The 16,024-nt window shown below is 41.8% G+C and overlaps 1 protein-coding gene across 1 annotated transcript; it reads left to right on the plus strand.

Annotated features, from left to right (window-relative positions):
* Positions 1 to 5,136: 5,136 nt before the first annotated feature.
* PCK1 (phosphoenolpyruvate carboxykinase 1) lies at positions 5,137 to 9,769 on the plus strand. The gene is made up of 10 exons (XM_069750956.1): positions 5,137 to 5,272; positions 6,193 to 6,437; positions 6,610 to 6,791; positions 6,875 to 7,078; positions 7,317 to 7,504; positions 7,722 to 7,884; positions 8,019 to 8,243; positions 8,378 to 8,509; positions 8,634 to 8,729; positions 8,827 to 9,769. Exons 2-10 carry the CDS (start codon positions 6,214 to 6,216, stop codon positions 9,279 to 9,281), a joined length of 1,869 nt encoding a protein of 622 aa, XP_069607057.1. The 5' UTR covers positions 5,137 to 5,272; positions 6,193 to 6,213; the 3' UTR covers positions 9,282 to 9,769.
* Positions 9,770 to 16,024: the final 6,255 nt, after the last annotated feature.

Genomic DNA, 16,024 nt, shown 5'->3' on the forward strand with positions numbered 1-16,024 from the left:
GATGGTGCAGACAACAAGGATTTGGATTCCTGGACCACGGTGTGAATTACTGGTATGATGGACTCCTCGCCAGAGACGGACTACACCTCAACAAACCTGGGAAACACACATTCGCCAGAAGACTCGCTACACTCATCAGGAGGGCGTTAAACTAGAAGAAGAGGGGACAGGAAGAAAAACATTAGACTCGAACAAAGACGACCCAGGAAAACATACTCAGAAGGAAGGTAAGAACATTTCTAAAACAATCCACAGTGAGGAGATTGGAACAAAACAAAATCCTCTAAACTGCATGCTCGCAAACGCCAGAAGCCTGACAAACAAGATGGAAGAACTAGAAGCAGAAATATCTACAGGTAACTTTGACATAGTGGGAATAACCGAGACATGGTTAGATGAAAGCTATGACTGGGCAGTTAACTTACAGGGTTACAGTCTGTTTAGAAAGGATCGTAAAAATCGGAGAGGAGGAGGGGTTTGTCTCTATGTAAAGTCTTGTCTAAAGTCCACTTTAAGGCAGGATATTAGCGAAGGAAATGAGGATGTCGAGTCCATATGGGTCGAAATTCATGGAGGGAAAAATGGTAACAAAATTCTCATTGGGGTCTGTTACAAACCCCCAAATATAACAGAAACCATGGAAAGTCTACTTCTAAAGCAGATAGATGAAGCTGCAACCCATAATGAGGTCCTGGTTATGGGGGACTTTAACTACCCGGATATTAACTGGGAAACAGAAACCTGTGAAACCCATAAAGGCAACAGGTTTCTGCTAATAACCAAGAAAAATTATCTTTCACAATTGGTGCAGAATCCAACCAGAGGAGCAGCACTTTTAGACCTAATACTATCTAATAGACCTGACAGAATAACAAATCTGCAGGTGGTTGGGCATTTAGGAAATAGCGACCACAATATTGTGCAGTTTCACCTGTCTTTCACTAGGGGGACTTGTCAGGGAGTCACAAAAACATTGAACTTTAGGAAGGCAAAGTTTGAACAGCTTAGAGATGCCCTTAATCTGGTAGACTGGGACAATATCCTCAGAAATGAGAATACAGATAATAAATGGGAAATGTTTAAGAACATCCTAAATAGGCAGTGTAAGCGGTTTATACCTTGTGGGAATAAAAGGACTAGAAATAGGAAAAACCCAATGTGGCTAAACAAAGAAGTAAGACAGGCAATTAACAGTAAAAAGAAAGCATTTGCACTACTAAAGCAGGATGGCACCATTGAAGCTCTAAAAAACTATAGGGAGAAAAATACTTTATCTAAAAAACTAATTAAAGCTGCCAAAAAGGAAACAGAGAAGCACATTGCTAAGGAGAGTAAAACTAATCCCAAACTGTTCTTCAACTATATCAATAGTAAAAGAATAAAAACTGAAAATGTAGGCCCCTTAAAAAATAGTGAGGAAAGAATGGTTGTAGATGACGAGGAAAAAGCTAACATATTAAACACCTTCTTCTCCACGGTATTCACGGTGGAAAATGAAATGCTAGGTGAAATCCCAAGAAACAATGAAAACCCTATATTAAGGGTCACCAATCTAACCCAAGAAGAGGTGCGAAACCGGCTAAATAAGATTAAAATAGATAAATCTCCGGGTCCGGATGGCATACACCCACGAGTACTAAGAGAACTAAGTAATGTAATAGATAAACCATTATTTCTTATTTTTAGTGACTCTATAGCGACAGGGTCTGTTCCGCAGGACTGGCGCATAGCAAATGTGGTGCCAATATTCAAAAAGGGCTCTAAAAGTGAACCTGGAAATTATAGGCCAGTAAGTCTAACCTCTATTGTTGGTAAAATATTTGAAGGGTTTCTGAGGGATGTTATTCTGGATTATCTCAATGAGAATAACTGTTTAACTCCATATCAGCATGGGTTTATGAGAAATCGCTCCTGTCAAACCAATCTAATCAGTTTTTATGAAGAGGTAAGCTATAGACTGGACCACGGTGAGTCATTGGACGTGGTATATCTCGATTTTTCTAAAGCGTTTGATACCGTGCCGCACAAGAGGTTGGTACACAAAATGAGAATGCTTGGTCTGGGGGAAAATGTGTGTAAATGGGTTAGTAACTGGCTTAGTGATAGAAAGCAGAGGGTGGTTATAAATGGTATAGTCTCTAACTGGGTCGCTGTGACCAGTGGGGTACCGCAGGGGTCAGTATTGGGACCTGTTCTCTTCAACATATTCATTAATGATCTGGTAGAAGGTTTACACAGTAAAATATCGATATTTGCAGATGATACAAAACTATGTAAAGCAGTTAATACAAGAGAAGATAGTATTCTGCTACAGATGGATCTGGATAAGTTGGAAACTTGGGCTGAAAGGTGGCAGATGAGGTTTAACAATGATAAATGTAAGGTTATACACATGGGAAGAGGGAATCAATATCACCATTACACACTGAACGGGAAACCACTGGGTAAATCTGACAGGGAGAAGGACTTGGGGATCCTAGTTAATGATAAACTTACCTGGAGCAGCCAGTGCCAGGCAGCAGCTGCCAAGGCAAACAGGATCATGGGGTGCATTAAAAGAGGTCTGGATACACATGATGAGAGCATTATACTGCCTCTGTACAAATCCCTAGTTAGACCGCACATGGAGTACTGTGTCCAGTTTTGGGCACCGGTGCTCAGGAAGGATATAATGGAACTAGAGAGAGTACAAAGGAGGGCAACAAAATTAATAAAGGGGATGGGAGAACTACAATACCCAGATAGATTAGCGAAATTAGGATTATTTAGTCTAGAAAAAAGACGACTGAGGGGCGATCTAATAACCATGTATAAGTATATAAGGGGACAATACAAATATCTCGCTGAGGATCTGTTTATACCAAGGAAGGTGACGGGCACAAGGGGGCATTCTTTGCGTCTGGAGGAGAGAAGGTTTTTCCACCAACATAGAAGAGGATTCTTTACTGTTAGGGCAGTGAGAATCTGGAATTGCTTGCCTGAGGAGGTGGTGATGGCGAACTCAGTCGAGGGGTTCAAGAGAGGCCTGGATGTCTTCCTGGAGCAGAACAATATTGTATCATACAATTATTAGGTTCTGTAGAAGGACGTAGATCTGGGTATTTATTATGATGGAATATAGGCTGAACTGGATGGACAAATGTCTTTTTTCGGCCTTACTAACTATGTTACTATGTTATGTATGTTACTACGTGGCTGGGCAATATACTACGTGGCTGTGCAATATACTACGTGTCTGGGCAATATACTACGTGGCTCTGTGCTATATACTACGTGGCTGGGCAATATACTACGTGGCTGGGTAATATACTACGTGACGGGGCAATATACTACGTGACTGGGCAATATACTACGTGTCTGGGCAATATACTACGTGGCTGGGCAATATACTACGTGGCTCTGTGCTGTATACTATGTCGCTGTGGAATGTACTACGTGACTGAGCAATATGCTATGTGACTGGGCAATATACTACGTGATAGGGCAATATACTACGTGGCTGGGCAATATACTACGTGACTGGGCAATATACTACGTGACTGGGCAATATACTACGTGGCTGGGCAATATACTACGTGACGGGGCAATATACTACGTGACTGGGCAATATACTACGTGTCTGGGCAATATACTACATGGCTGGGCAATATACTACGTGGCTCTGTGCTGTATACTACGTTGCTGTGGAATGTACTACGTGACTGAGAAATATACTACGTGACTGGGCAATATACTACGTGACTGGGCAATATACTACGTGGCTGGGCAATATACTACGTGATGGGGCAATATACTACGTGACTGGGCAATATACTACGTGGCTGGGCAATATGCTATGTGGCTCTGTGCTGTATACTACGTTGCTGTGCAATATACTACGTGGCTGGGCAATATACTACGTGGCTCTGTGCTGTATACTACATGGCTGGGCAATATACTGCGTGACTGGGCAATATACTACGTGGCTGGGCAATATACTACGTGTCTGGGCAATATACTACATGGCTGGGCAATATACTACGTAACTGGGCAATATACCACGTGGCTGGGCAATATACTACGTGGCTGGGCAATATACTATGTGACTGGGCAATATACTACGTAGCTGGGCAATATAGTACGTGGCTGGGCAATATAGTATGTGGCTGGGCAATATTCTACGTGGCTGGGCAATATACTACGTGGCTGGGCAATATAGTATGTGACTGGGCAATATACTACGTGGACATGCATATTCTAGAATACCCGATGCGCTAGAATCGGGCCACCATCTAGTACATATATATATATATATATATATATATATATATATATACAGTATATTGTATCTACAGTATATATACTGCTATATCTGTTTCTGAATATATCTATATATTAATTCTGACATCACTGTTACTTTTGTTTTCTAGATAAAGGAATGGAACGTAGATAAATAAATAAACATGAATTATAAAACATTCTATAAATCTTAGGGTACGTGCCCACAATCCTGAATAGCAGGAGATTGGACACAGCTCACCTGCTGTGTCCAAAACGCTGCATTCTAGGCTGCAAGCACAGTGGATGGGATTTATAGAAGTCCCATGCACACTGTGCTTTTGTTTGACGCTGCGTAAACTCACCCGCGGTGTCGGTTTACGAGCCGCAGCATGCCAATTATTTGCAGCAGAGACGCTAGTGTCACCCATAGCTACTCATTAGATGCGGTAGATCTGCATAGTTCAATGACCACATACAGGTTTACCCGCTTGATTAGAACACAGTGCTTTGAATGCAGCGAAAATACACTGCGTCGAAAACGCTGCTATATCCTGATCATGGGCACATAGCCTAAATCAAAACTTCCATCAGGATATTTCTCATTAGAAACCTCGAATCAATAAGTAATAATATATATTCCATGAAGAACAATGTGCTCCGATAGTAAGTTGTTGCTGTACTGCAGGTGATAATAGCTGAGTACACAGTGTATCCTGCAGCACTGTTCTCTGATCACTCTGATCAATCATTAGCTCTTAAAGGAATTTTGTTGCTCAGAAAAACTATTACGGCAAAAACTTGTTTATCATCTGAGAATCAGAAGAGATCAATATAATAATGGGACAACCCTCCAGAATTGGGAGGGTGCTGAAGGCGGAGCAAGAGACACTTGAGAGTATTTAAGAAACCTAATTCAAACTCTAATCATCAGAGGAAGCTGAGAATAAAGTCTGAGTTGACTTGAGAAAGAACCAAGAATCAGAATCTTCTACTTCAGGAATTTTTTTCTCTTGTAAGTACAGAAGCTTAATCTTAGAAATGTATTTGTCTTGTATATTTAGTGATGATATGAGTTCTGTAATGACATTAATGGATCCTAGTGATTCATTTGTAGTTTTAGGATTATTTTTCTAGGTATCCATTTGAGTGAATCCTGTTGTAGAAAGTGTTCATTAGCTCTCCGCAATTTGCAGCCAACTCTTGTAGAGGTCCATAAAATGTGGTTATTTATACCCAGTTTTAAAGCATAAGATCAATAGAGTTTGCAATCTATCTCTAGCACTTGAGATTGCTGCATCCTAATAATTCCTATTCTGTGTAAATATTCACAAGAATTGTTAATGGTACTGCACCCAGCTATTTCCTTCTTGTTTAACAATGGTTCAGTATAGACCAGTGTTCCCCAACTCCAGTCCTCAAGAGCCACCAATAGGTCATGTTTTCAGGATTTCCTTAGTATTGCACAGGTGATGGAATTATAGCCTGTGCAGGTGATGCAATTATCACCTGTGCAATACTAAGGAAAAACTGAAAACATGACCTGTTGGTGGCTCTTGAGGACCGGAGTTGGGGAACACTGGCATACACACATTGGTCTACACACATTGGGATAGTACTTTTTTATCTGATACAGTAATGAAAAAAGTAGAGTTAATAGTAGGTACCATAATGGGCACGAATACTATGCCTTCATTTGCTTTCTTCCAGATCTACATTTGTTGGCTCTATATGATTTTTTTATTTTTTATTAAATATTACAGTGTCGCCAATCGTAGAAAATAAAGTGCCATCATGCCATCACAGAAAATAGCATAATGTTTTAGGGACAGCTATGGGCATCTCAGTGTTCCTCTATTCTTCAAATTGATTATAGGCATCTATATTTATAAAGATCTGTATTTTCATTGCTCCATTCTTTTTGTCTAATATTAGAACAGCCATTAAAGCACCACTATGCCATCACAGCAGAAAGCAGAGCTTCAGATCTCTGGCATTGTAACCCAGGGAAACCTCAACAGCTTAAGCTCAGATGTGGTTGATTTCATAGTAAAGCATGCAAGGACCTGCCTGCCAGAGCAAATCCACATATGTGATGGATCAGAGGAGGAGAACAAGAAGCTTCTCCATCAAATGGAAGAGATTGGCATGATTAAAAGGCTCCACAAATATGAAAACTGGTAAGTATTTTAGAAGTACCCATTGTACTTAAACTTAAAATTTTCTCCAAAAAAAATCCATTATAGCTTAAGAAGTTTTCAGAAAATCTTTGGGTTGAGGATAAGGGTGCACTAGCTTTGACTCAAAGTGTTGTGCTTTTTTAGATACTAATATTTTTCTTTCCTTCTTTAGTTGGCTGGCTCGCACAGATCCCCGGGATGTGGCACGGATTGAAAGCAAAACTGTGATTGTGACTCAAGAGCAAAGAGACACAGTACCGGTTGCCAAAAGTGGTGTAAGCCAACTGGGTCGCTGGATGTCAGAGGACGATTTTGAAAAAGCCTTTAAATCAAGGTTTCCTGGATGTATGAAAGGTAAAAAAAGGATAAATTCTAATTAAACTGTAGAAATTTTGCAATGAATGTCTTCTTTACTAACATGATATCTTTAAACACAGGTCGTACAATGTATGTCATTCCATTCAGCATGGGACCTATAGGCTCACCTCTCTCCAAGATTGGCATCCAGCTGACTGATTCTCCATATGTGGTGGCAAGCATGAGAATTATGACCCGTATGGGCACTGCTGTCTTAGAAGCACTCGGGGAAGGAGAGTTTGTGAAATGCCTTCACTCTGTCGGCTGCCCATTACCTCTAAAAGGTATGTCACTGCATACCAAAAAGTATAATCAATTTAATATTTAATCTGTTTTAATACATTTTTCAAAAATATTTTTTCTATTATAAAATTAACTTATGGAAATAGTAAAAAGTATGTTACACAATTGAAACTCAAAATATATTAAAATTGAACATAATACTACTATGAAATACTATTAATAATATTAAAATAGTATTGAATGGACAATAAAATAGAGTTTCAAATTTAATTTTTTTAGAACCACTTGTGAATAATTGGCCATGCAACCCAGAACTGACCCTCATCACGCATATTCCCGACCGAAGAGAAATTATTTCATTTGGAAGTGGATATGGGGGTAACTCTCTCCTGGGCAAGAAATGCTTTGCTCTTAGGATTGCCAGCCGGATTGCCAAGGAAGAAGGATGGCTGGCAGAGCATATGTTGGTAAGAAATGCAAAACATATGTACTAGATTAATTTAGGATTATTAATTTATGTTTATTTTTAATGAAGAAATATTATTACTACTAGATTTACAGGATGCATAATATATTATCATGCGGAGAGTGGTAATCGTTACCTCCATTAAAGCACTTTGGACAAAATTGAAATCTCTCATATACTAGTTTTGAGTTTTGTAATGGAAGTTTATTTTTTTTTAGATTTTGGGGATCACTAATCCTAAAGGAAAAAAGAAATATTTTGCAGCAGCATTCCCAAGCGCTTGTGGCAAAACCAACCTCGCAATGATGAGACCATCTCTCCCCGGATGGAAGATTGAGTGCGTCGGAGATGATATTGCTTGGATGAAGTTTGATGAGCAAGGTAATTATTTATTATGGAAGCTTTGTATCATCTATCTAGCTGAAGAGTGTCCAAAATGCTGAGTCTTCACTTAGGTAGAATTTAAGAAATTATCAAAGGATCAATTTTTTGAGAATTATCTTGTATTTTTCTAGGTAATCTCAGGGCAATCAATCCTGAAAATGGATTTTTTGGCGTGGCACCTGGAACATCCGTCAAAACAAACCCTAATGCAATGGAAACTATTTCCAAGAACACTATATTCACTAATGTGGCAGAGACAAGTGACGGTGGTGTCTACTGGGAGGGCATGGATGAGTCTCCTGATAATGAAATATCACTGACATCATGGAAAAACAAGGAATGGACACGAGGAAATGGTAAGCCATGATACACATTTTAAAATATGTACACTATTTACTCCAAACATTGAAAAAGTAAACTATATCATCTCAAAAAACATGCAACTCTCTGTGCCAAAACACCAAACCAATAGTCCTCTTCATTTCTGTAGGTGAGCCTGCGGCACACCCCAATTCCCGATTTTGCACTCCAGCCAGTCAATGTCCTATCATTGATCCTAAGTGGGAGTCTTCTGAAGGGGTACCCATTGAAGGCATCATTTTTGGTGGACGTAGACCTGCCGGTTAGTATATATATATTAGTTACGGTATGTTACTTTTGGTTAAGGCTGTCATGAACTCTTGGTTAAGTTTTATTGCTACCCCATATATTATCTTTTATGAACAATCTTTGATTTTTATTTGAAGGTGTGCCACTAGTTTATGAAGCACTTAGTTGGCAACATGGCGTCTTTGTTGGGTCAGCAATGAGATCTGAAGCCACTGCCGCAGCTGAGCATAAAGGTAAGTTATTACGAAACATGGTATCTCCATTATCTCTGTAAATTTCTATATTTATTGACAATATGAATGGTTAATAAGATATTTTTCTTCCTTACAGGCAAGGTCATAATGCATGACCCATTTGCCATGAGGCCCTTCTTTGGCTATAACTTTGGCCGATATCTTGCTCATTGGCTCAGCATGGAACACCTTCCATCTACGAAGCTGCCCAAGATCTTCCATGTCAATTGGTTCCGTAAAGACAGGCAAGGGAGCTTCCTGTGGCCAGGCTATGGGGAAAACATCCGTGTCCTGGAATGGATGTTTAACCGGATCGATGGGGAAGATTGTGCCACTGAAACCCCCATTGGCTACATTCCAGCTGAAGGGTCTTTGAACTTGAAAGGACTTGGCGATGTCAATATGGAAGAGTTGTTTGAACTATCCAAAGACTTCTGGGAACAAGAAGTGAAGGACATTAGAAAATACTTTGATGACCAAGTCAATTCAGACTTGCCCTATGAGATAGACTGGGAACTAAACTCTTTAGCGGAGAGATTGAAACAGTTGTGAGACAATTAGGGGTGTAGTGGTAGAGCACTTAAGAGTTTAGAGAAGTAGATATCTCTGAACCTTCAACCTGGGTCCCGTCAGCTGAATCTATTACCATGTGGTCAACAGTTAGTACCACTGCTTCCTGGGCTTTAGATGTAATGGGGCGACCTACCTAGTAGTATGTACTGTATTCTGTCTTAAATTCTTTCTTTAAACCTTCTTCTAGATTATATGTTATATGTAGCAGGTAAGACAGGGGAAGTGGAAAAAGAGGGAGAATACGTTTTTGGTAGACTTAAAAGAGGTTGTGGAGTGAGCAACTGTGAGTATGGAGGATGAGAAAACAAAGTGAAGTGAGAGAGGAGACCGTTGGTTTCAGATGTTCCTTATAGAATCATTTATATGTTTTTTATATTGATTTATATTATATTATAGTTTTTATCTCTTTATTTTCTCACTATGGTTTCATGAGTAATAATATAAATTTTTATAAGAAATTGATACAAGTCTCATGTCTTTATTCGTCTGAAAAAACATACTCTGTAAATGGTTATAGGCCAATCATGGTCTATGTAAGCAACGCAAGAGTACTAGGTAGCCCACATCTGTAAGGGAAAGACAGACATATTCAGGGTCATATAAAGAGTAGCCAGGGCCCCGGCAGTTCAGAAGGCGTGGCCCCCAACACCTGATGTATCACGACATATCAGATGATTCCCTTGATAGATAATTTGATGGATCATGCGATTCATTCTGCTCAATAAAAAGGGAACCTGTCACCAGTGCATGTGCTGCATTCCACAAACTTGTATGTTATTCCCTGACTCCCCCTTTATACCCCCAAAAATACATTTTAAATTGTTCCCAAACTGTATGTAAATCCGGACTGTCCGGTCTAATGTCCGTCATTGCTGTAGTGTCTGTCCCTCCTCTCCACTGATATTCACCGCCTTCTGGCTTTGATTGATGTGGATGACGCGTCCTGCACCATCCTCATGGCCTGATGAAATCTCGTGCCTGCAAAAGGACATTGCAGGCTAGCATAGGTGCTCTTTGCTCTGCACTACGGCAGGAAGGGAATAAAACATAACAGTGCATGCCCACAATAGGGCAGAGCAAAGTGTGCCTGCGCGAGCCAGCAATGTCCCTGTGCAGTGGTGAGATTTCGTTGGACCATGAGGATGATGCAGGACCAATCAAAGCCAGAGGATGGCGATTAACAGCAGTGAGGAAGGAAAGTCGACACGGCAATGATGCCCATCGGACTGGGCTGTCCAGAGCAATTAAAAATGTATTATTGGAGGTATACAGGGAGAGTGAGGAGATAACATACAAGTTTGTGGAATGCAGCACAGATACTGATAAAGGTGATGGTATTCGTCCATGCATACACTAAAAACGTGTCAGGTTCCCTTTAATATTGACATATTGATTTTAAATATTATTAATATTAATTATATTTAATATTTAGCATTAATAAGTGTGCTGACATCCCCCTATATCCTATTTAAGCCCACACACTGCCCTCTATATACTGTATGAGACCTCACATAGTCCTCTATATACAATAGGAGCCCCACATAGCCCCAATATACAGTATGAGCCATCACATACCCCCATATATTCAGCATGAGGCCTCACATAACCCCTCTATATACAACATGAGTCACCACTTAGCCTCCTATATACAGCATAAGCCCCCACATAGCCTTCTATATACAGTATGAGCTCCCACATAGCCCTATATACAGTATGAGCCCCCACATAGCCTCTTATATACTGTGTGAGCATCCACAAAGCTCCCTATATACAGTATAAGTCCCCACATTGCCCCAAATACAGAATATGAGCACTCACATAACTCCCTATATACAGTATGAGCCCCTGCACAGCCTCATATATATAATATGAGCTCCCACATAGCCTCCTAGATACAATATGAGCCCCACATAGCCTCCTATATACAGTGTGATCCTCCACATAGCCTATCTACATACAATATGAGACCCCATATAGCCTCCTATATGCAGTGTGAACCCTCACGTAGCCTCCTATACACGGGGACACATCCCATACACATATAAAAACAGCAAAACTTACCTCACTCTCGTTCCCTTGGCGCTCTGCTCCATTTCCCAGGGATCCATTTCTTTTTGTGGCCAGACATCATGTCGACACATCACAGAAAAAGTGACAGGAGCTCCCCTGGAGCTGCGCTGCCATTCAGGACAGCACCCTTCCTGGGGATTAGCGCCGCCAATGGCAGCGCACAAATCACAATACTGAAGGCAATCTAGCCATGGGTCCCCCCGGAGCCTCAAGTGCCAAGCGGCAACCAAGATGGTCCTCATTATGATCGGCCTCTGTACATATTATTTGGAAGTTCTTGGAGGTATGGGGTTAATTATGAATTGCATTGTTGGGCTGTTAAGAGATACAGAATTTATAGTGAGAATTATAGGGGTCTATCCAATGGGTGTATATTTACGAAGGGTTGTAAAATTTGGCCACCTTACTTGTGCTGGTTAACCCTAACCACCTTGGATAGGAGGACTTAGTGCCCCTCAGCTATTGTTAGAGCTAATTATTGTTATGCTTTGCTTATATAGCACCATTAATTCCACAGACATCATCATTATCACTGTCCCCATTGGGGCTCACAACCTAAATCCCCTATCAGAATGTGTTTGGAGTGTGGGAAGAAAATGGGGAACTCAGAGGAAACTCACACAAGCATGGGGAGAACACACAAACTCCTTGCACATGCTGTCCTTGGAACCCAGGACCACAGTGCTGCAAAGCAATAGTACTAACCACTAAGCAATAGTACTAACCAATAAACCATTATGCTGCCCATATCCCTCACTCACATTTACCTACTTTGCAGGACCTACAGAGAAGGAATTCTGATCAGGTTCTCACCACCCATTAAAATAAAAGGCATTTCTGGGCAGTCCTAGGAAAATGGCTTAGTGGGGTTTGCTCACTTTTTGGGACTATTAAAAAAACCCTTAAATATATGAATATGGCACTGGAAATCATTTTTGCAATTTAGTTTCATTAAAAATATTACGCTGTTTGGCTTATATGGCTTTTTATTTCCATGCTTATCCAACGTTAATGTGGTCGATGGTCTTAAATCAGCTGAGAGGAGCTTAGACAAAGACAAACAATGGGGTTGCAAATTCCCTATCAGACCATCACAGTGGGCTTGCTGATGGCTTCACAGTTGACTCATTCTACAGCTAGCAATAGTGCAATACAAAGGCTATAGAAGGCAAACTACAAAACTTTTTTTATGAAACCTAATTGCAAAACTGAGTTTTAGCACTGATTACACACTTTTAAGTAAAACAAAAAATTGTCCCTTAATGAATGTCCAGACTAGATTGCAAATAAAAGAAAATAGGCAGATGACCGGTTTCCCTGCAGCTGGGAACTCCTGCCATTAGTCATACTTTTTGGGGGAGTCTAGTAACAAGTTATCTATTCTCTTACAGCGCCACTGTAGGTGACATTTAGTATTACATAGCATTCTTCTAAGGCCGGTTTCACACGTCAGTGGCTCCGGTACGTGAGGTGACAGTTTCCTCACGTACCGGAGCCACTGACACACGTAGACACATTGAAATCAATGCATCTGTGCAGATGTCATTGATTTTTTGCGGACCGTGTCTCCGTGTGCCAAACACGGAGACATGTCAGTGTTCGTGGGAGCGCACGGATTTCACGGACCCATTAAAGTCAATGGGTCCGTGTAAAACACGTACCGCACACGGACGTTGTCCGTGTGCAGTCCATGTGCCGTGCAGGAGACAGCGCTACAGTAAGCGCTGTCCTCCCCCACTGGTGCTGAAGCCGCCATTGATATCTTCTAAACAGCAGCGTTTGCTGTAGAGAAGAGATGAATATTCCTTTTTTTTTTTTGTTTCTCGTGTTTAAAATAAAGATCCATGTCCCCACCCCCCTCCCACCCCCTGTGCGCCCGCCCGCTGTTCTTAAAATACTCACCCAGCTCCCTTGCTGGATGGCGCTGCTTCCTGTCCTGGCCGCACCTTCTACTGTATGAGCTGTCCGTGGGGCCGCCGATTACAGTCATGAATATGCGGCTCCACCTCCCATAGGGGTGGAGCCGCAAATTCATTACTGTAAATGAGCAGCCACACGTGACCGCTCATACAGTAGAAGGTGCGGCCAGGACAGGAAGCAGCACCAGCGAGGGAGCCGGGTGCAGGGGACAGCGCTAAACTTTAGCGCTGTCTCCTGCACGGTGCATGTGGTACCCAGTGGGCACACGGGCGACACACGTGTACTACACTGATGTGCCACAGAAATGCACGGGCACACGGACACGGATAATTCGGTACCGATTTTTCCAGAATTATCTGGACGTGTGGGACTGCCCTAAATCAGATTTTCCCAACCTCCAGTCCTCAGGGGCCCCATCAGATCACGTTTTCAGGATTTCCTTAATATTGCACAGGTGAGAGAAGTTATAGCCATTTCTGAAGCCTTGATGATAATGCCATCAATGGAAATCCTTAAAGGGAACCTGTCACCTGAATTTGGCGGGACTGGTTTTGGGTCATATGGGCGGGGTTTTCGGGTGTTTGATTCACCCTTTCCTTACCCGCTGGCTGCATGCTGGCTGCAATATTGGATTGAAGTTCATTCTCTGTCCTTCATAGTACATGCCTGCACAAGGCAAGATTGCTTTGCGCAGGCGTGTACTATGGAGGACAGAGAATGAACTTCAATCCAATATTGCAGCCAGCATGCAGCCAGCGGGTAAGGAAAGGGTGAATCAAACACCCAAAAACCCCGCCCATATGACCCAAAACCAGTCCCGCCAAATTCAGGTGACAGAGTCCCTTTAATACCTGATCTGTTGGGGAACGGGAGGACTGGACTTTGGGAAAAGCCATCTAAATCTTTACCCTATCCAAGTAATGTACGGATGTGTTGCGTCCTCCAGAAAAAAAACACTTTTTGCGGCCATTTGAGCTAATTCATAATGGTTATAAATGTGGGACCACTATTTAACTAATATTACCATTTAATCTGTAAATGAGTCATAGAAATAAAAATGATTCCTTCCTTTGCTCCACATACTTGACTAAAGTATGTACTTTGAAAGTTTCTGCGCCCCTAAAATTGATCCAAGGTGTTTTAATGGGGCAGCAACACCAGTAGAGGGGCACATCTTACATCACTATGGAACAATAATGCACTCACCTAATCCATGGCTCTGCTCAGGGGCGTAGGTGGGGAGGGCCATTTAGGGCCAGGGCTATTTTCTACTTGTTTCACCTCTAATAGAAGGACAAGGACCAAGCCTCTCGGCGTGTGAGCAGGGACAGGTGAGATATTAGTACAATGGGGGCACAAGGGGGCATATTATTACTATACTAGATGGTGGCCCGATTCTAACGCATTGAGTATTCTAGAATGCACAGCCACGTAGTATATAACACAGCCCACGTAACATATAGCACAGCCATGTAGTATATAACACAGCCCACGTAGTATATACTGTAGCATAGCCACATAGTATATTGCACAGCCACGTAGTATATAACAAAGCCCACGCAGTATATAACACAGCCACGTAGTATATTGCACAGCCACATAGTATATAACACAGACCACATAGTATATTGCACAGCCCACGCAGTATATAACACAGCCACATAGTATATTGCACAGCCCACGTAGCATATAGCACAGGCACGTAGTATATAGCACAGCCTACGCAGTATATAACATAGCCACGTTGTATATTGCACAGGCATGTAGTATATAGCACAGCCCACGTAGTATATAACATAGCCCTCGCAGTATATAACACAGCCTATGCAGTATATAACACAGCCCACGCAGAATATAACACAGCCATGTAGCATATAGCAATGTGGGCACCATATCCCTGTTAAAAAAAAAACAATTAAAATAAAAAATAGTTATATACTCACCTTCCGTCGGCCCCTGGATCCAGCCGAGGCCTTTACCGATGCTCCCCGCGACCCTCTGTTCCCTGTAATGCCCAGCGGCAATAACCCGTGATCATGTAGCGGTTTCGCGAGACCACCACGTGATCTCGGGTCATTGCCGCAATGCATTCTTGGGACCGGAGAGCGAGGAGCGGGAAAGCCCACAGTGGACTTCGGAAGGTGAGAATATAATGGGGGGTTTTTTGTATTATTTTTAACATTGTATGTTTTTACTATTGATGCTGCATCGGCAGCATCAATAGTAAAAAGTGAAGCGATGTTTAAATGCTGCCCCAATCTCGCTGCTTGGTTGACCGCGACCAGTCAGCGAACCAGGATTTCCGTTACAGACAGACGGAAGTTAGAAACAGACGGAAGTACCCCTTAGGCAATTATATATATAGATGGGGGCCACGTGAGGGCCAATATTACTAAATGGGGAGACAGAGGCGATACATTATCACTAAATGGGGGCCACATAGGGAGATGTTGTTAATGTATGGGGCCACATGAGGAAGTATAACTACTATATCAGGGCCAGATGTTACACCTGTATGGGGGAATAATAGGAAGACAATGCTTCTGTATGGGTGCAAAAAATCTACTATATAATTGTCTAAGGGTCACTTCCTTCTGTCTTTCTTTCTTTCTGTCACAGATATTCATTCGCTGATTGGTCTCGGCAGCTGCCTGTCATGGCTGTCGTGACCAATCAGCGACGGCCACAGTCCGATTGGTCCCTCCCTACTACCCTGCAGTCAGTGCCCGCTC

Source organism: Ranitomeya imitator, chromosome 2, assembly GCF_032444005.1.
Source record: "Ranitomeya imitator isolate aRanImi1 chromosome 2, aRanImi1.pri, whole genome shotgun sequence".
NCBI classification, from domain to species: Eukaryota; Metazoa; Chordata; class Amphibia; order Anura; family Dendrobatidae; genus Ranitomeya; species Ranitomeya imitator.

Bases quoted from the DNA above. Each gene is read 5' to 3' on its own strand.
- PCK1 (XM_069750956.1), top strand. From the start codon at position 6,214: ATGCCATCACAGCAGAAAGCAGAGCTTCAGATCTCTGGCATTGTAACC. The intron at 7,079-7,316 runs GTATGTCACTGC...TAATTTTTTTAG, and splicing joins CTGCCCATTACCTCTAAAAG to AACCACTTGTGAATAATTGG. The intron at 8,244-8,377 runs GTAAGCCATGAT...TCATTTCTGTAG, and splicing joins GGAATGGACACGAGGAAATG to GTGAGCCTGCGGCACACCCC.